The sequence below is a fragment of the Pristis pectinata genome, chromosome 37, assembly GCF_009764475.1.
Source record: "Pristis pectinata isolate sPriPec2 chromosome 37, sPriPec2.1.pri, whole genome shotgun sequence".
NCBI lineage: Eukaryota > Metazoa > Chordata > Chondrichthyes > Rhinopristiformes > Pristidae > Pristis > Pristis pectinata.
In genome coordinates, this window is record NC_067440.1 from 5,616,805 (window position 1) to 5,638,092 (window position 21,288).

The 21,288-nt window shown below is 50.2% G+C and overlaps 1 protein-coding gene across 1 annotated transcript; it reads left to right on the forward strand.

Moving 5' to 3' along the window:
• Window positions 1-6,082: 6,082 nt before the first annotated feature.
• Window positions 6,083-16,788, forward strand: LOC127586503 (RING finger protein 227-like). The gene is made up of 3 exons (XM_052044515.1): window positions 6,083-6,160; window positions 10,245-10,614; window positions 13,067-16,788. The coding sequence occupies exons 1-3, from the start codon at window positions 6,083-6,085 to the stop codon at window positions 13,120-13,122; spliced, it is 504 nt and encodes a 167-aa protein (XP_051900475.1). The 3' UTR covers window positions 13,123-16,788.
• The last annotated feature ends 4,500 nt before the right edge of the window (window positions 16,789-21,288 follow it).

Below are 21,288 nucleotides of genomic sequence, written 5' to 3' on the forward strand. Positions count from 1 at the left end.
TTTCCAGCATCATCTAGAAAGGGAAAAGTGCAGAGTTCTTGAGTAATGGGGAGACCATTCTATTTTAGAAACAAGCCCACATGCAAAGTTGTGCAGCATAGAAACAGGCCCTTCAACCCAACATGTCTATGCTGGGCACCATGCCCATTTATACTAACCCCCACTCACCTGGGTCAGTTTCACATCCCTCCATGCCCTACTCAAACAACAATTGCAACCCAAGTATCTAATCCTACATTCTGTAGTTCCTTCCACAGGCCAGTTTATTCAAATTGGTGTAGCAATAACAAGCTAATTCTCAGCTTCAGGTCATCAGTTGGCTTTAGAGAAACCAGCCCTTTGACAAGCAGGTGTCAGTTCTGGGTGATGGTTCCATGTGCAATGAATCCCCACATCCCAACCACATAGATGCCACAGCCAAGAATGCTTAGTGCCTCTACTTCCTCAGGGAGGCTAAAAAGTTCAGTATGTCCCCTTTGACCCTCAATTTCTAAAAATCAATGCACCATAGAAAACATCCTATCCAGATGCATCATGGCTTAATACAGCAACTGCTCTGCCAAAGACTGCATGAAACTGCAGAGAGTTGTGGACAGTTCAGCACATCATGAAAACCAGCTTCCCCTCCATTGACTATCTACACTTCCTATTGATTTGGGGGGGTGGGGGTGGAGGAAAGGGTAAAAACCAGCTAATATAATCAGGAACCCCTCCCACTGGGCAGAAGATAAAGTCTGAAAACACACCAGACTCAAGGACAGCTTCTGTTCTTAGACTCTTGTACGATAGATGGACTCTTGACCTTAATCTACTTGGTCATGGCTCTTGCACCTTATTGTCTCCCTGCACTAACTGCAACGTTATTCTACATTATGTTATTGCTTTTTCCTTGTACTACCTTGATGTGCTGATCTGTAGGCACAAAAACAATTCTCCCACTTTACAAGGCAATGAACTAACATAGCCCTTGTTAAAGTTAAGAAAGGGATAGGTTGGTAGAACAATTGGAGTCCAGCCTTCCCTTCATCTAACCCTATTTCAGGAGACATCTACATGCAAGATCAGTTATTTTTCTCCGATCCAATGGCCTGACCAAAGCTTAGATTTAAGCTTTACATCCTACACAGGAGAAAGTCATGCCAGTGTTTCACTTATCCACTAGCCTAGTTATCCTGACCACAATGGCATTAGCCAGTCAAGTATCCAGGCTCACCACTTGCATCAATACTCCATTTCCTCCCGGAGAGAAAGCTTCCATCCAGCCAGATGTAGAAGCAGCGATCACGACATTCTCCTGGAACAGTTCCTTCATTTGAAGAAAGGACATCAGTCAAACCAGGAGTCCTGGACTCCAGGAAGACTAATTTCAAGTGTGGACACATTATTGAAATACTTAATACACAGGACAACATTTGATGGCCATTTTGGATTAACAAATCATGTACACAACAGTTCAGGATGTGGAGAGATTGTAAAGCGTTATGAGGATTTAAGTTAGTCAAGGACCTCTCCCACCCCAGTCACTCGTTAGGTAGAAGTGACAAGAGTTGAGAGCACATACCACCAGGGTCAAAGACAGCTTCTATCCCACTGTCAGTCTCTTGAATGGGCCTTTTGTATGCTAGATGAACGCTTGATCTACCCTAGCATGGCCCTTGCATTTTATCTACCCATACCAACTGTAACATCATAGATCAATGCAGCACAGGCCCTTCAGCCTGAAATGTTGTGCCAACCTATAGAAACCATATCGACACTCTCTCTGTACTTCACCTCCCATAACCCTTTATGGGTCTTTTGTTCATGTGCCAATCTAAGTCTCTTAGATGAGATGTATCAGCCCCTACCAGCCCCCTCCAGTAGTGCATTCCAAGCACCCACCACTCAAAAAACCTACCCTTGACATCCTTCCCACCACCCCCAACTAAATTTTCCTCCACACCTTAAACAGATGACCTCTAGTATTAGCCATTGCTACCCTGGGGAAGAGATGCTGGCTGGCCACTATCTGTGCCTCTTGGTCTATCAAGTCTCCTCTCACCCTCCACAGAAAAGCCCCAAGTTGCTCAGCTTCTGATAAGATGTGTTCTTTAATCCAGCCAGCATTCTAGTTTGAAGAAAACTCTGCACCCTCTCCAAAGTTTCCACATCCTTCCTATAGTCAGGCAACCCAAACAGAACACGATATTCCAGATGTTGTTTAACACAGGTCTTACAGAGCTGCAATGTTACCTCTGCTCTTGAACTCAATCCCCCAGCTAATGAAAGGCCAGCACACCATCTGTCCTTTAAAACCAATCAACTTGCACATCATATTCTGATTGTTTTTGCTACCTTGATGTACTGATCTGTCTGGATGGCACAAACAAGCCTACCACTATCTTGGTAGATGAGACAACAACAAGTCAGGGGGACTAATCTTGGAGGACATCACAGTAATACATCCTTCAGCTCATGTGCTGACAGATGAAGAACATTGCAGCAAAGTACCCCTCAAGACTTGAGCACAGATCCAGGCTGAAGCTGAGGACTGGAGATGAACTGGGGTACTTCTGTCAAAGAAGCCCACTACACCATTTAGACCAATTCCTATCTTACTTCCCTTCAACCAATAGTACCTGTACAGCAAGACTCCAATAACCCAAAGATGCCAATGGTTGTGTTTGGCTCACTGGGTGCTAACTCCCAAACTCCTTCCAACACCAGTGTTCGGTTCCCACATCCTCTTAAAACGCGCCTGGTTCTGTTTCAACACTCCCTTGGAACTTTAATGGGTTCACTCGACATTACATTACTACAAATGACATCTTAAAGTGAAAAAAGATCCAATAGTCCAGAAAATCTAGTCTGGCACTATAGCCCCTAACATGGGGGAGTAACAATTTTACTGATTAGTCATTAACAGAGAACAGGTCCGTCAGCCCAACTCATGCCAAACAGGATGCCCATCCAAGCTGGTCCTGTTTGTCTACATTTGGGGTTTAGCCTTTACACATGTCTGTCCAAGTGTTCATTGTACCTTCCTGACCCACTTCCTCTGGCAGCTCATTTCATACACTCACCACCCTCTGCATGAAGTTCCCCCTTAAGTCCCTTTTAAGTGTATTTCCCCTCTCACCTTAAACATTCTCTAGTTTTTAGTTCCCATTAAAGGAGACCCGCATTCACCCGCCTATAATCCCTCATGATTTCACACACAAGGTCACCCATCTCCTACATTTCACAGGGTAAAGACCCAGTCTGCCTAATGTCTCCATACAACTCAGTCCTCCAAGTCCTGGCAGCACCCTTTCTATAACAGGGTGACTAAAACCACACAGTACTCCAGGTGCAATCTCACCAACATCTTGCAGATCTGCAACACAACATCCCAACTCTCCCGTACCCAGTGACCTAACTGAAGGCCAGCATGCCAAACACTTTCTCCACCACCCCATCAAACCACAGTCAGTCAAGAGTAGGTTTGAGTAACTAGGGAGAAGTTTAAGGCAACCATTGGTGAGAGATGGTAGAAGGACAAACTGAACTTTGAACTTCCATATAGAACAAGGCTCACTTACACAGGCAAAAGGTTAAACATTTAACCTAGTCACATATTACAGCTGATAGCTAGGAAGGTAGAAACATGATCATGCAAGTATACAGTTTATCACCAGCTCATTACAGCCTCAATAGTTAAGAGCATTAGTGATTTAGACATCCCTCAGCATACAAACCAGTTAAACATCAGAATCAAAGGCTCCGAAGAGAAGACGGCAGCTCACCAGGAGAGGGATCCATTTCAAACACTACCAGGAAGAGAAGAAACTGAGCCACTCAAGGCATTTACCTGTACTAGCCTCCTACACCAGTATTTAAACCACTGGGCTCCAGTTAGTGGGAGATGAGGGCTACCTGATTGGTACAGGGGATTGAGGAATTTCATAGGCTAATCCAGGACCTGATTGGGTTGGGTGAGTGGGGCTGCTTGTGTTGTCAGCTGATTCAAGTTAATACAATCAAATTGGCAGAAATGAACTCAACTGAGGTTCTCCCTGATGTGGGACTTTGGACCGAAATGTCGACAGTTCCTTCATTCCCCCACAGACACTGCTCGACCCTCCGAGTTCCTCCAGCAGACTGTGTCTGGCTCCAGATTTCAGCATCTGCAGTCTCTCGTGTCTCTGTAACAGCGCTCCCACTTTGGTTGAAGGGAACAGCTTATTACAAATTAAAACCATCAAACAACCCATCAGTAAATGTAAGGAAATTAAACTGAAAGGTTACAGTGGCGCAGTGGGTAGGGCTGCTGCCTCACAGCCCCAGAGAACCGGGTTCGATCTCGACCTCCGGCGCTGTGTGTGTGTGTGTGTGTGTGTGTGTGTGTGTGTGTGTGTGTGTGTGTGTGTGTGGAGTCTGCACGTTCTCCCTGTGACCGTGTGGGTTTCCCCCGGATGGTCCGGTTCCCTCCCAAATCCCAACGACGTGTGGGGTCGGTGGGTTAATTGGCTCCCTCAGTGTGTGGGTGAGGGGTAGAATCTTGGGGGGGGGGGAGTTGACGGGAATGTTGGGGAGAGATGGGAAAATTAGTGGGAGAGTGGGATTGCTTTGAGAGCTGGCATAGACGTGATGGGCTGAATGGCCTCTTTCGACGTAGTGAGAGTATTTCAGAGATGTGAGCAGACACACAAGTGATTGTGAGGGTGACTTGGCGGCAGGCACCAATCTTTGCCCTGACGTCTCCATCCTCACTGTTAAACACAACCCTCAGCAATAGCCAGCTCGCACACCAGGCAGAGACGGCGAGCAGCTGAGCCCTGTTCACTGCTTCACACAACATGCTGGGGGAAACTCAGCCAGTCAGGCAGCATCTGTGAAGGGAAGTGAACAGTCAACGTTTCAGGTGGACTTTTTGAATTGCCCACCCCCCAGTGTGTGGGTGAGGGGTAGAATCTGGGGGTAGTTGATGGGAATGTCAGGAGAATGAAATGGGATCAGTGTAAATGAGTGGCTGATGGTCAGCACAGACTCGATGGGCTGAAGGGCCTGTTTCCGTGCTTTATCTCTTTGTGACTCAAGGTAGGACTTTCACAGTGAACGGCAGGGCCCTGGGGAGTGTTGTAGAACAGAAGGACCTTGGAGTTCAGGAACACGGTTCCCTGAAAGTGGAGTCGCAGGTAGACAGGGTGGTGAAGAAGGCGTTTGACACACTGGACTTCGTCAGTCAGGGCACTGAGTACAGGACACTGGTGATGCCGCGCTTGGACTATTGTGTAGAGTTTTGGCCGCCCTGCTATCGGAAAGACGTTATTAATCTGGAAAGAGCACAGAAAAGATTTACAAGGATGCTTCCAGGACTCGAGGGGCTGGGTTGCAGGGAGAGGTTGGACAGGCTCGGACTTTTTCCCTTTGAGTATAAGAGACTGAGAGGTGACCTTATAGAGGTGTGTAAAATCACAAGGGGCATAGACCGGGTGAATCCCACATTCCAAAGACGTACGGGTTAGGAAGTTGTGGGTGTGCTATGTTGGCGCCGGAAGCGTGGCGATACTTGCAGGCTGCCCCCCCAGAACACTCTACGCAAAAGATGCATTTCACTGTGCGTTTCGATGGACATGTGACTCATAAAGATATCTCGTCTTATGCACACAGTCTTTTTCAAAGGGTTGGGGAATCAAGAACTAGAGGGCACAGGTTTAAGGTGGGGGGGGGGAGATTTAATAGCAAAGCGAGGGGCAACTTTTTCATGTATATGGAACGAGCTGCCAGAGGAAGTGGCTGAGGCAGGGACAACTACAACAGTTAAAATGTGAGGAAAGGTTTAGAGGGATATTGGCCAAATGCAGGCAAATGGGATTAGCTCAGGTGGGCATCTTGGTCAGCATGGACGAGTTGGGCCAAAGGGCCTGCTTCCGTCTGTATGACTCGAGAAGGCCGCAGGTAAAACAAGTGACGGACAAGTCCACCGTGCCCTCGGGTTACCTCCCGTGGTGGGAATGTCGGGACACCTCAGTGCCGACACAAGGGGGCAGCATTTGCCCATGGCACCGGGAGACTCCGGCTGGGGGTGGTGAGTGTGGTCAGCGATGGTGCACGGCCGGAGATGGGCAGCCGGACACTGGTCTGTCGTTCCCTGGGGAAAGGGACGGATGGTCTGGAGAAAGATCGCCCAGTCCCTAAAGTCATTCTGATTCTGTTAAATGAAAATTAGACAATGCTTTGAATTTGTAGTAACTGTGGGCTTATACAAAGCACGATGGAGCCACACTCCCCTGTGGCTTGCAAATTATTACAACACAGGCCATTCAGCCCATCAAGTTCATGCCAGCTTCCGGACGCAGTGATCCCATTCCCTCCCTCTTTAATTCCCTGTAACATTCTCCCCAGATTCCCGTCAACTCCCCCCAGATTCTATCCCCTCACCCACACACTAGGAGGGGACAATTTACAGCGGCCAATTAACACACCGACCCCGCACGTCGTTGGGATGTGGGAGGGAACCGGAGCACCCGGGGGAAAACCATGTGGTCACAGGGAGGACGTGCAAACTCCACACACACACACACACACACGCACGCACGCACGCACGCACGCACGCATGCACGCACGCGCACGCACACACGCATGCATGCACGCACACACGCAGTGCCGGAGGTCGGGATCGAACTCGGGTCTCTGGAGCTCTAAGGCAGTGGCTCTACCTGCTACGCCATTGGGCTGCCCATTTCTGGGGCAGTGTGTGTGACAACAGCACAACCATTGTCAAGGTAGAAACAGTGGCGCAGCGGGTAGAGCCACTCCCCCTGCGCTGTGTGTGTGTGTGTGTGTGTGTGTGTGTGTGGAGTTTGCACGTTCTCCCTGTGACCCTGTGGGTTCCCCCTGGGCGCTCCGGTTCCCTCCCACATCCCAACAACGTGCGGGGTTGGTGGGTTAATTGCCCCCCTTGTGTGCAGGTGAGGGGCAGAATCTGGGGGGCAGTTGACGGGAATGTGGGGAGAATAAAATAGGATTAACGCACTCCAGAAAATAGGAGCAGGAGTAGGCCACTCGGCCCCTCAATCCCTGCCCCTCCATTCCATGGCTGGTCTCCTCTCCTGTCCCAGTTCCTGATGTGAGCAGGGGCTGCTGGGACCCAGCCAGTTGGGGTTGCTCCTGTGAGCAACACACAAAGTGCTGGAGGGACTCAGCCGGTCAATTCTCGCTGCCTTGGGAAAGCAGCCGACATAATCAAAGACCCCTCCCACCCTGGACATTCTCTCCTCTCCTCTCTCCCACTGGGCAGAAAGCACGTACCACCAGGCTCAGGGACAGCTTCTATCCCGCTGTTGTAAGACTATTGAACGGTCCCCTAGTACAATAAGATGGACTCTTGACCTCGCAATCTACCTTGTTATGGCCCTTGCACCTTATTGTCTGCCTGCACTGCACTCTTTCTGTAACTGTGACACTTTACTCTGCATTCTGTTATTGTTTTCCCTTGTACTACCTCGATGTACTGATGTGATGAAATGATCTGTATGGACGGCAGGCAAAACAAAGTTTTTCACTGTGACAATAATAAGCCAGTTAACGAATTATCCATGGAAGGAAATGGACAGTCGACATTTCAGATCAGCCCAGATGAAGGGCCTCGACCCAAAACGTCGACCGTCCATCTCCCTCCACGGATGCTGCCCGACCCGCTGAGTCCCTCCAGCAGATTGTGTGTTGCTCCAGATTCCAGTACTTGCAGACTCTTGTGTCTCCAGTTTACTTCTGTGAGGGTCTGATTCACTGAAGGACCTTGGTCCGTGTTGTTATAGAGCCACGGAGCAATATAGCACGGATACAGGTCCTTCGGCCCAACCAGTCCGTGCTGACCACAGTGCCCACCCAGCTAGTCCCAATTTCCTGCATTCAGCCCACGTCCCTCTAAGCCCCACTCCTCCATGTAACTATCCAAGTGTTTCTTAAACGATACTGTTGTACCTGCCTCACCCACTTCCTCTGGCAGCTCGTTCCATATATGATAAGATCAGATTTCTTTATTAGTCACATGTACATCGAAACACACAGTGAAATGCATCTTTTGCGTAGAGTGTTCTGGGGAGCAGCCCGCAAGTGTCGCCACGCTTCCGGCGCCAACATAGCACGCCCGCAACTTCCTAACCCGTACGTCTTTGGAACGTGGGAGGAAACCGGAGCACCCGGAGAAAACCCACACAGACACGGGGAGAACGTACAAACTCCTTACAGACAGCGGCCGGACTTGAATCTGGGTCGCTGGCGCTGTAAAGTGTTACGCTGACCGCTACACTACTGTGCTGCCTGACCTCACCACCCTCTGCGTGAAAAAGTTGCCCCTCAGGTCCCTTTTAAATCTTTCCCCTCTCACCCTAAACCTATGCCCCCCAGTTTTGGACTCCCCTACCCTGGGGAAAAGACTGTTACTGTCTGCCTTATCTATGCCTCTCATAATTTTATAAATCTCTATAAGGTCGCCCCTCATTCTCCCACATTCCAAGGAATAAAGACCCAGCCTGGCCAACCTCTCCCTATAACTCAGGCCCTCGAGTCCTGGCAACATCCTCGTAAATCTCCTCTGCACTCTTTCCAGCTTAACCACGTCTTTTAGGCCTTTCCTACAACAGGGTGACCAAAACTGTACACAGTACTCCAAGTGTGGCCTCACCAACGACTTGTACAACTGCAACATAATGTCCCAACTCCTATACTCAATGCCTTGTCTGATGAAGGCCAACGTGCTAAATGCCTTTTTCACTACCCTGTCTACCTGTGACACTGCTTTCAATGAACTATGCATGTGTACTCCTAGATCCCTCTGTTCCATTACACTCCCTAGTGCCCTACATTCATAGTATAAGTCCTACGCTGATTTGACTTTCCAAAATGCGTCACCTCACACTTATCTGTATTGAAATCCATTTGCCTCTCCTCAGCCCACTTCCCTAATTGATCAAGATCCCCCTGTAATCCACCATAACCTTCTTCATTATCAACAACACCTCCTAATTTCGTGTCATCCACAAACTTACTGCTCAAGCCTGTGCATTCGCATCCAAATCATTTATATAAATAACGAATAACGCAGATGACATCACTGTCATGGGTCATATCTCAAATAACGATGGGTTGGATATAGGGAGCCTAGTGATATGGCGTCATGTCAATAACCTTTCCCTCAATGTCAGCAAAACAAAAGAGCTGGTCACTGACTTCAGGAAGGGAGCAGTTTACACCAACAGTGCTGAGGTCAAGAGGGTTGAGAGCTTCAAGTTCCAAGGAGTGAACATCACCAATAGCCTGTCCTGATCCAACCACGTAGACGCCACGGCCAGGAGCTCACCAGCATTTCTACTTCCTCAGGAGGCTAGAGAAATTTGGCATGTCCCCTTTGACACTCACCAATTTTTATTGATGCACCATAGAAAGCATCCTATCTGGATGCATCACAGCTTGGTACGGCAACTGCTCTGCCCGGGACCGTAAGAAACTGCAGAGAGTTGTGGACACAGCTCAGCACGTCACGGACACCAGCCTCCCCTCCATGGACTCTGTCTACACTTCCCGCTGCCTCGGTAAAGCATAATCAAAGACCCCAACCACCCCGGACATTCTCTCTTCTCCCCCCTCCCATTGGGCAGAAGATCCAAAAGCCTGAAAGCACGTACCACCAGGCTCAAGGACAGCTTCTATCCCGCTGTTATCAGACTATTGAACAATTCCCTAGTATGATAATTTGACCTCGCAAGCTACCTCGTTATGGCCCTTGCACCTTATTGTCTGCCTGCAATGCACTTTCTCTGTAACTGCGACACTTTATTCTGCATTCTGTTATTGTTTTACCCTGTACTACCTCAACACACTGTTGTAATGAATTGACCTGTACGATCAGTATGCAAGATAAGTTTTTCACTGTACCTCGGTACAAGTGACAATAATAAACCAATTTACCAACTTAACAAGGGTCCCACCACCGACCCCTGCAGCAACCACTCGTCGCCTGATTACGGGGTCAACTAGTCACCGGGTCGATTATCAACTTGATGTGTCCGTGGCAGGAAACAGTGATGTGGGAAATGTGTGTGTGTTGAAACTAGTTCGGAAGTAACAGAGACGAGGTCAGTGAAACCTGGCAGCTGTCCAGGCAGCCTCCTGGTGTGTGACAGACGGTTCTATATAAGGAGTGGTGAGCTCACTGTGAATCACGCCCTGCGGGGGAAACCTGTGGTATAAAAAGGGCAAGATTCCTCACATCTCCAAAGAGACCGGACAAGATGTGTGGAGACGGTGAATGCAGTGTCTGCTATTGCCCCTATTCCAGGGGGTCCCGGACCCCAAGGGTCCTGCCGTGCCAACACACCTTCTGCACGGAGTGCCTGGTGGCCCTGATCTCCCAGGGAGACCCCGACGTCCAGGGTGACAGCCAGCTGCCCTGCCCGCTGTGCCGTCAGATCTCCCTGGTGCGGTGGGACGGGCGCAGTCTCCCCTTCCCCGTGGACCCCGGGGCCTGGGAGGGGGCGCAGGAGGAAAGGCCCCAGGAGGCGGCGAGGCGTAGCCTGGCAGACGCGGTCAAGCGAGGAGCTCGGAGGCTGAGGAAGAGTCTGTTGGGGCAGAGGGGCCCCAGGGGTAATGGTAAGACCACGGGGTTTGGGGGTGGGGGGGGGAGCGTGGAGGTGGGGTGGGCCGGTGGCAAATTTGGAATCAGGGCGGGAAGCAGGCCCTTCGGCCCATCGAATCCGTGCCGACCATCAACCACCCGTTTACATCGATCCTGTTTTATTCTCCCCACATTCCCGTCAACTCCCCCCAGATTCTACCCCCTCACCCACACACTAGGGGGGCAATTTACTGCGGCCGATTAACCCACCAACCCCGCACGTCGTTGGGATGTGGGAGGGAACCAGAGCACCCGGGGGAAACCCACGCGGTCACAGGGAGAACGTGCAAACTCCACACACACACACACACACACACACACACACACACGCACAGATACACAGACACAGACACACACACGCACAGAAACACATACACACACGCACAGTCACGCACAGACACACACTCAGACACACACACAGACACACACAATGCACAGACACACACACACACAGAGGCACAGACACACACACATGCACAGACACACACACGCATGCACACACACAGACATGCACAGATGCGCACACACACACACAAACACACACACACACACACACACGCGCGCACACACACACACACACACACACACACACACACACACACACACACACACACACACACACAGAGCGCTGGAGGTCGGGATCGAACCCGGGTCTCTGGAGCCGTGAGGCAGCAGGTTCTGTCTATGCCACTGTGCTGCGATCTTATTGAATGGCTGAGAAAGGGCCAAGTGGAGGGTAAAGTGAACCATGAAACCAAATCGTTGTTGAAAACCCATCAGGTCCACCCAGATCCTTCAAGGGAGGTCATGCGCCAAATTGTGTCTGACCATTTTATTGCGCTGTGGTTAATGGGAGCTTGCTGTGTGCTAGCTGGCGGGCCTGGCTCCCCCCCCCCCCCCATTACAACTGCCTCCCATTGGCCCGTTCAATGCCCCTGTCCTCCATGTGACTCCAAACCCACCCACGTGATTGGCTTGTCACTGCCCTGCCTGTTCAGGGGGTGGCTAGGGATGGGAAATAAATGCTGGCGTTGTTGGTGCTGCCTTCTCCTGGTTTCCCACTACCGGGGGGGGGGGGGGGGGAGATTGGTAACTGGAGATCACGGATTGGACATTCACTGGCAAAACAGCCAGGGGGAGAGATGAGGAGATTTTCGGTTCCCACAGGGAGTCCGGAACCTGGTGCCTGGAAGGAAGGGTAATTGGGTTCCTCCTTAGTGCGGTGGTTAGTATCCCCGCCTGTCACGGGGGAGACTGGGGTTCAATTCCCCGACGGGGAGACGGTTTTTCTATTGCGGGCAGGCACGGTAGTGTAGCAGTTAGTGTAATGCCATTACAGCGCCAGTGACCCAGGTTCAATTCCAGTCGCTGTCTGTAAGGAGTTTGTACGATCTCCCCGTGTCTGCGTGGGTTTCCTCCGGGTGCTCCGGTTTCCTCCCACATTCCAAAGACGTACGGGTTAGGAAGTTGTGGACATGCTATGTTGGCGCCGGAAGCGTGGTGACACTTGCGGGCTGCCCCCCAGAACACTACGCAAAAAGTGCATTTCACTGTGTGTTTCGATGTATATGTGACTAATAAGGAAATCTTATAATTGGTTTAGAATTGTCACATGAACCGAGATACAGTGAAAAGTTTTTGTCTGCGTGCCGTCCAGGCGGATCATTCTGTGCATCGAGGTAGTACAAAAGAATGTAGTGTCACAGTTACAGAGAAAGAGCAGTGCAGGCAGACAATAAGGTGCAAGGGCCACGACGAGGTAGATTGGGAGTCCGTTCGAGAGTCTGATAACAGCGGGATAGAAGCCGTCCTCGAGCCTGGTGGGAGGTGGGTAAAGTTTCACTGGATACCTTCAATTAGTTGGAAGTTCAAATCCAGTCGAGTTTATTGTCATGTGCCTAAGTACAGGTACAGTGAAAAACTTGCTTGCAGCAGCATCACAGGCATGCAGGTACAGACAGCACACAGAACATAAGTTGTACGTAAATTATAAAAGACAGTGAAGAAAAGGACTGTGCAAAACAAGACGTTAGTGCAAAAAAAAGACACAGAGACAAGTCCACGGCAGTGCGAGAGGTGGTCCGTAGTGTCCCGTTGCTGTGGTAGGTTTAGGGTTGTGCAGGTTGGTTCAAGAACCGAATGGTTGAAGGGAAGTAGCTGTTCCTGAACCTGGTGGTGTGGGGACTTCAGGCTTCTGTACCTCCTGCCCGACGGTAGCTGCGAGAAGAGGGCACGGCCCGGATGGTGGGGATCCTTGATGATAGATATCGTCTTCTTGATGGTGGGGGTGGTGGGAATCTGCAAGAACAACTGCGGGGCTCCCAGCGTAGGCTGACAAGGATGTGCTGTTTGAGGACAACGTACGTGGTGACTGTTGGCGTTGGGAGGACTGCCGTTTAATCCTGTCGTGATTTCCGTCTCTTTCAGCCCTGCGCATGGATAAGGGCGATTTCGTGCTGATGATGAGCTTCAACCTAATGTGAGGCAGGTCGCAGGTCGAAGGTCCTGGAGCGAACCCTGATCCTGACTTGTCCTGGGGAACAACGGTCACCACGCCCGGCGTGGAACACCCAGGTCTTGGCTGGCGCAGCGGGGTAATGGCTGGAGTAACTGACCGCCTTCTCCCGAGAGGGAGAAGTCCCCTTCCCGAGGAACTGGCAGCCGCCCGGGATGGTTCCCTTCATGGCATCCTCCCGGAGCAGGGTGGAAGCACGCACGGTGTCACAAGATCACAAGACAAAAGAAGTGGAAGTAGGCCATTCGGCCCATCGAGTCTACTCCGCCACTTCACCGTGAGCTAAACTGTTCTCCCATCCAGCCCCAATTCCCGGCCTTTTCTCCATATCCCTTGATATCCTGACTAATTAGATACCTATCAATCTCTGCCTTAAACACCCCCAATGATCGGGCCTCCACAGCTGTACGTGGCAACAAATTCCATAAATCCACGACCCTCTGGCTGAAGAAATTTCTCCGCATCTCTGTTCTAAATGGGTACCCTCTAATCCTAAGACTGTGCCCTCTTGTCCTGGACTCACCCACCGAGGAAAACAACTGAGCCACATCTACTCTGTCCAGTCCTTTCAACATTCGAAATGTTCCTATGAGGTCCCCTCTCATTCTTCTGTACTCCAGTGAGTACAGTCCAAGAGCTGACAAATGCTCCTCGTACGTCAACCCTTTCACTCCAGGAATCATCTTCGTAAATCTTCTCTGAACCCTCTCCAACATCAGTATATCTTGCCTGGCCTTGGTAGATCGAAACTGTGGTCCGACCCCCTACTGACGTCGCATCCCGGGAGGTATTAGCCCCAAGCAATGCCTGTCCCCCTTGAAGGGAGTCAGAAGATCCTGCGGCAATGCTTTGAAGAGGAGTCCGTGTCCCGGGCGGCATTCCCACCTCGATCAACGCACCACAGCAGTCATCCTGGCGTTATCTGGTGGGAGCTTGCTGTGCACGCATTGGGGGCTCACTTCCTGCACCGCAGTTGGCCAGTCCGAGCTCCTGTTCACTGCAGAGTGCTGGCTCTAGTCTTTTCATGGCGTCCCTTGCGTTACTCTGTTAAGCATTGCCCCCGGGGGTGCCCCCACCCCATGGGCTCTCTCTTGTCAGCACAGGCCGGGATGAACATAGAACATACAGCACAATAGTGGCCCTTCGCCCACCATGTTGTGCCGACCTTTAAACCTTGCCCAAGACTATCTAATCCCTTCCTCCCACATATCCCTTTATTTTAAATTCCTCCATGTGCTTATCTAGTAATATCTTGAATTTGACCAACGTACCTGCCTCCTCCAACGCCCCAGGCAGCACATTCCATGCCCCAACCACTCTCTGGGTAAAAAACCTTCCTCTGATATCTCCCTTGAACTTCCCACCCATTACTTTAAAGCCATGCCCTCTTGTATTGAGCATTGGTGCCCTGGGAAAGAGATGCTGGCTGTCCACTCTATCTATTCCTCTCAATATTTTGTACACCTCTATCATGTCTCCCCTCATCCTCCGTCTCTCCAAAGAGTAAAGCCCTAGCTCCCTTAGTCTCTCCTCATGAAGCAAACTGCACCTCCTCCTGCCCCTTACCGTTTAGCAGGGGGAGTTTGCCAACGCCCAGGAATGCCAAGACTCTGACGCACCTTGTTTTGATGCTGGTGTTAAGGTGTTGCCATGGTACCAGCTCTGAATCACAACCATGATCTTCCAACACCTGAGGCCCAGCTGGTTAAACACACTTCAATTGGTGTGTGCCCTGGGATCGACCCCTGCCCTCCACATCCATGGAGACCTTCCGGAGAGGAAGGGCCATTTCCATTGTAATCCGGAGCGCCAACACTTGTACGATGTAGTCCTTGAACTCACCAAATGGTGTTCTCTCTCCCTCCCCTATCTCCAACCTCTCGTTGGTTAATTAGCGAGAGAAAGGAATCCATTGTTAAAAGCCCTTCCTGTGGTTTCCCTGTCAGTTGCTTGTGGACGCCAGCCCTATCCCAGGGAGACAGGAGACAGATGTTGGTTTGAGTAGAACCGGGTGCTGTGTGGGGTGATCTGTTCCAACTGGAAGGGATTTACAACACGGCTCGTAGTCCCACATGAAGGCACTCTCCTTCCTGAAGGCCATCCTTGGCTGTTCCTTCCCCGGTGGCTTGGGACAAATTACAGGACCCTTGGGACTATCCTGGAGGTTGGGAACCTTGGCTGAGTAGCTGGGTGGTGAGGATTCCTCACAGGGCCAGAGACCCGGGTTCGATCCTGACCTCCGGTGCTGCGTGTGTGTGTGTGTGTGTGTGTGTGTGTGTGTGTGTGTGTGTGTGTGTGTGTGTGTGTGTGTGTGTGTGTGTGTGTGTGTGTGTGTGTGTGTGTGTGTGTGTGGAGTTTGCACGTTCTCCCTGTGACCGCATGGGTTTCCCCTGGGTGCCCCGGTTCCCTCCCACATCCCAACAACGTTCGGGGTCAGTGGGTTAATCAGCCCCTAGTGCGTGGGTGAGGGGGTAGAATCTGAGGTGGGCAGGGGTGGGGGGGGGGGTGGTTGATGGGAATGAGAGGGGAATGAGTAACGTGGAATTAACTGTGTGGTGGGGGGCGGGGGCAGGAATGTGATTGCTCTTTAGACCAGGTTGGAATCAATGGGCTGAATGGCCAACTTCTACAGTGCAGTATAACGTGCGAGAGCGTGTTACGATCTCCTCCTGGATCAGCCCAGCTCAGTATTTCTCAGATGAAACAACAACCAGATGGTTGATCAGTCTATCGATCTGTCCACCTCCCACCTTGGTGACCTGAGTGAGCAAGTCTCCCCCCACCTCCCACCCCTGCCAAACCCCACACCCCCCAACTCTCATCTTCCTCCAAATTACCTCCCCCCCTGCAAATCTGGGACCTGTTGAACATAGAATAGTCACACAGCATGGAAACAGGTCCTTTAGCCCAACTCGTCCATGCCAACTGTGTTGCTCAGCGAGCTGGTCCCATCTGCCCGTGTTTGGCCCACAAACCTCTCCTATCCATGGACTTATCCAGATGGCTTTTAAACATTGCTAATGTGCCCGCCTCAACCACTATTTCTGGCAGCTCATTCCAAATACGCACCACCCTTTGCGTGAAGAAACTGCCCCTGACGTCCCTTTTAAATCTCTCACCTCTGATCTTAAATCTTTGCCCTCTTGTTTTTAGCACTCCCCCCACTCCCTGGGAAAAAGACTCTTGTGCTTTCCCCTATATCAGGTCACCCCTCAATCTCCAACATTACAGGGAATAAAGTCCCGGTCTCCACAACCTGTCCTTGTAACTCAGGCCCCCAAAGTCCAGGCAACATCCTGGTAAATCTTTTTTGCACTCTTTCGAGTTTAATAGCATCTTTCCTATAACAGAGCGACCAAAGCTGTACGCAATATAACAGGGTGACTGTCCTTAGCCGTCAGACAGTTGTTACCTGATCGAATTTGAACCCTTCTCTTCCCCATCCATTTGTCAGTGTAGCAGCCAATAACTCCCAGCCATGACCCCTGAGTATCTTATCTTATATTTTATCACAAACTTCTATTGGACTTTATAACTTAGCTAGCACTGTGAATTGTGTATTCCATTTGTAAAGAAAGTGTAAGGGTTAATTGTTATGTATTGAATAATTATTTAAGAAAAATAAAAAAACATTATGCGGAATTTTTTGTTGGTTTCTCGGGATGAACTTTCGACTCTTCCAGGTTCCGGGAATTTTTCTAGAAGATTTGTAGGCGGAGGGAATTCCAAAATCTGCCGACCTCTTCCACCGACCTGGATGGGTGTCTGGAAGAGTCATGGGGAGGAGGGGACATCACAGATATCTGACACCGGTGCGGGCAATGTTCACTGGCGGGGGAGGGAGAGGGAGTCACAAGATGAGACATGCTTAAGGACAGGAGAAGGATGTTCGAGCCCTCTCGTGAACATACCAAACCTGTATTTTTACCCTATTGCTCCATGTTCCCTGCAGGTGGATAATGTTGTCAGGAAGATATACGGGACACTGGCCTTCGTTAGTCAGGGTGTTGAATACAAGAGCAGGGAGGTTCCAATGTTATAAAACCTTGGTCAGACCACAGCTGGAGTCCTGGTCACCACACTACAGGGTGGGAGTGACGGTTCCGGAGGGGATTCACCGGGATGGTTCCTGGGATGGAGCGTTTCAGTTATGGGGAGAGACGGGAGAGGCTGGGTCCGTTCTCCCTGGAGCGGAGAGGGTGCAGAGGGGACAGGACTGAGGTCTATAAAATTCTGGGGGGTACAGATAGGGCAGACTGTAGGAAACCTTTCCCCATATCAGAGGTAGATACAACTAGAGGACATAGATTTAAGGGCGAGGGGGAGAGGTTTAGAGGGGATTGGAGGGGGATCTTTCCCACCCGGAGCGCGGTGAGTGCCTGGAACACACTTCCGGAGAGAGGGGTGGAAGCAGAGTCACCGACGGTGTCGGGATGAGCACTTGAATCGCCCAGGGATAGAAGGCTACGGGCCGGGTGCTGGGAGGTGGGATTAATACGGATGGGTGCCCACGGGTCAGTGCGGTCTGTCCAACTTCTCCTGATAGCACATGCTCTCTAATCCAGGCAGCGTCCTGGTGAACCTCTTCTGCACCCCTCTCCAAAGCCTCCACATCCTTCCTGTAATGGTGGGGGGGGGGGGTGGGGCGACCAGAATTGAATGCAGTGCTCCAGATGCGGCCTAACTAGAGTTTCATAAAGCGTCCCAGCTGAAGGAACGGGACGCTGTGGTAGACCAGTGTGTCTGATGGCCCCCCGCATATGTGCCGATCCCCTCTCCCTCATCACAAGCAGCACCGTCCTTAGATACATGTCCTCTGCCTTCATGAGTCATCCTGAAAGGAGACTCCGGGTATGAAGAAACAGTTGAGGAAATCATAGAACACAGAACAGTACAGCACAATACAGGCCCTTTGGCCCACCATGTTGTGCTGACCTTTAAACCTCGCTTAAGACTATCGAACCCCTTCCTCCCACATATCCCTCTGTTCTAAATTCCTCCATATGCTTATCTAGCAACCCCTTGAATTTGACCAATGTACCTGCCTCCACCACCACCCCAGGCAGCACATTCCATGCCCCAACCACTCTCTGGGTAAACAGTCTTCCTCTGATATCTCCCTTGAACTTCCCACCCATTACTTTAAAGCCATGCCCTCTTGTATTGAGCATTGGTGCCCTGGGAGAGAGGCGCTGGCTGTCCACTCTATCTATTTCTATGAGAGGGGACCTCATAGAAACATTTTGAATGTTGAAAGGACTGGACAGAGTAGATGTGGCTCAGTTGTTTCCCATGGTGGGTGAGTCCAGGACAAGAGGGCACAGTCTTAGGATTAGAGGGCACCCATTTAGAACAGAAATGCGGAGAAATTTCTTTAGCCAGAGGGTCGTGGAATTATGGAATTCGTTGGCACGTACAGTGTATTTTGTTCACCTCTATCATGTCTCCTCTCATCCTCCTCCTCTCCAAAGAGTAAAGCCCTAGCTCCCTTAGTCTCTCCTCATAATGCATACTCTCTAAACCAGGCAGCACCCTGGTAAATCTCCTCTGCACCCTTTCCAATGCTTCCACATCCTTCCTATAATGAGGCGACCAGAACTGGACACAGTAAGTGTGGTCTAACCAGAGTTTTGTAGAGCTACATTGTTATCTCGCGGCTCTTAAACTCGATCCCACAATTTATGAAAGCTAACATCCCATAAGCTTTCTTAACTACCCTATCCACCTGTGAGGCAACTTTCAGCGACCTGTGGATATGTCTCAAGATGTTCCCTCGGACATCATTCAGGAAAGTCCTATCACCATAGCAACAGCTTGCCAGTAAGTCAGAGGAAGGTTCTGAGTTAATGAGGTGGCTGCTTCCCTCTCTCAGAGAACCATCAGCCACAAACGTTGGGAAGGCTATATTTTTTAAATTTTATTTACAGCGTGGTAACAGGCCCTTCCGGCCCAACGAGTCCGCACCGCCCATTTTAAACCCAAATTAACCTACCCGTACGTGTTTGGAATGTGGGAGGAAACCGGAGCACCCGGAGGGAACCCACGCAGACACGGCAGAATGTACAAACTCCTTACAGATAACGATGGGAATCGAACCCCGATCGCTGAAGCTGTAATAACGTTGCGCTAACCGCTATACTACCGTGCCCATCTTTAATCGCCCTTCAGCTGAGTCATAGAGTAATGCAGCACAGATGTAGGCCCTTCGGCCCAACGAGTCCATGCCGACCACATAGTCCACCTAGCCGGTTCCAACTTCCTGCGTTCGGCCAAAAAGGGTCACAGGATCAGCTTCCTAGGTCAAGTTCAATACCCAGCTAGTGTCACAGAGAAGAGGCGATGCCTGAGAAGGGTCTTATCCCTGAGGGGCACTGGTGAATGAGTGGCTGGATGGAAAGCCACAGATGCTGGAATAGCGTATAAAAGTAAGGATGTGTTGATGAGGCTCTATGGGGCGCTGGTGAGACCTCATTTGGAGTAGCGCGTGAAGTTTTAGGCCCCTTATCTTAGAAAGGATGTGCTGATGTTGGAGAGGGTTCAGAGAAGATTTACGAAGATGATTCCCAAAATGAAAGGGCTGACATATGAGGAGCGTTTGTCAGCTCTTGGACTGTGTTCATTGGACTACAGAAGAATGAAAGGGGACCTCATAGAAACATCTTGAGTGTTGAAAGGACTAGACAGAGTAGATGTGGCTCAGTTGTTTCCCTCGGTGGGTGAGTCCAGGACAAGAGGGCACAGTCTTAGGATTAGAGGGTACCCATTTAGAACAGAGATGCGGAGAAATTTCTTTAGCCAGAGGGTCGTGGACTTATGGAATTCGTTGCCACGTACAGCTGTGGAGGTCCGATCATTGGGGGTGTTTAAGGTGGAGATTGATAGGTATCTAATTAGTCAGGGTATCAAGGGATATGAGGAAAAGGCCGGGAATTGGGGCTAGATGGGAGAATAGTTTAGCTCACGGTGAAGTGGCGGAGCAGACTCGATGGGCTGAATGGCCTACTTCTGCTCGTTGTGATCTTGTGAAATCCGGAACAAAGACAGAGAAGGATTGAAACATTTGGCAAGTCAGACAGCGTCTGTAGAGAGAGAGAAAAACAGTCGATGTTTCTTTGTCAAGACTGAGGAAGCTTTTCTCTCTTACCCAGCTCCAATGGAAGTCTCCGACCTGGAATGCTGGCTCTTGTTTTTCTCTCTCTCCACGGTCGCTGCCCGACCTGCTGTGCGTTTCCAGCGTTCTTGGCTTTTGTTTCAAAAAAACTGCGGATGCCGGAAAGCATATCTGTTTGTTCGTTGCACTTGAGGCTGCTGTGAACTCTCAGCAGGTCATTTCTGAGGAAACGTCTTTGAACTGAAACTTGAACTTTCCTCTTCCTCTCTCAATGAACGCTGCCTGACCTCCTGAGTATTCCCAGCACATTTAGCTTCAATGACTATTTATTTAAAAAGATATATAAATTATGTACTGAATTTAAATTCCATGGGAATATGATTGGATTTGAATTCAGGCCTCTACATTACTGGCTGAGGAATTTAATTATCACCTCCCTACCCGACAACAGGAGAGTAACCAGCCAGCCCCTCTCCTTGTGTTAGTACTATTAAACTTTATTGCTCTGTAACACTATATTCTGTGTTCTGTTTTCCTTTTGTACTACCTCGATGTACTTATGTATGAAATGATCTGTCTGGATGGCACGCAGACAAAGTTTTTCACTGTACCTTGGTGCATGTGACTCTAATAAACCAATTACCAATCACAATTAACTTTTACAGTTTACAGAGAGGTCACTCGGTACATCACGCTGATGCTTCTCTCTTTAAAGATTTCATTCACTCCTCCCCAACTATTTTGTTAAACGCTGACCCAAAGGAGCACACAAGAACCCAAAACGTCGACAGTCCCTTCCCCCCACCCCCCAACAGATGCTGTTTGACCTGCTGAGTTCCTCCAGCAGATTGTGTGTTGATCTATTGTCACAGCTGGTCTGAATTCGGTGTGTGTATCAATTGTTACGTGTGCTAAGAGCACGCTCCTAATGCCTTGGCTTCTTTGAAAACCTACAGGAAATCGGCTAGTGACCAGTTCGTGGGAGTGGCTTTCCCCCCAATCCCCCTGGTCACCCCATCTTGT

Excerpts from the sequence above, each read along its gene's own strand:
- LOC127586503 (XM_052044515.1), top strand. The coding sequence starts at position 6,083 with ATGGGCAGCCGGACACTGGTCTGTCGTTCCCTGGGGAAAGGGACGGAT. Across the intron at positions 6,161-10,244 it reads AAGATCGCCCAGTCCCTAAA|AGACCGGACAAGATGTGTGG; the intron begins GTCATTCTGATT and ends ACATCTCCAAAG. Across the intron at positions 10,615-13,066 it reads GAGGGGCCCCAGGGGTAATG|CCCTGCGCATGGATAAGGGC; the intron begins GTAAGACCACGG and ends CGTCTCTTTCAG.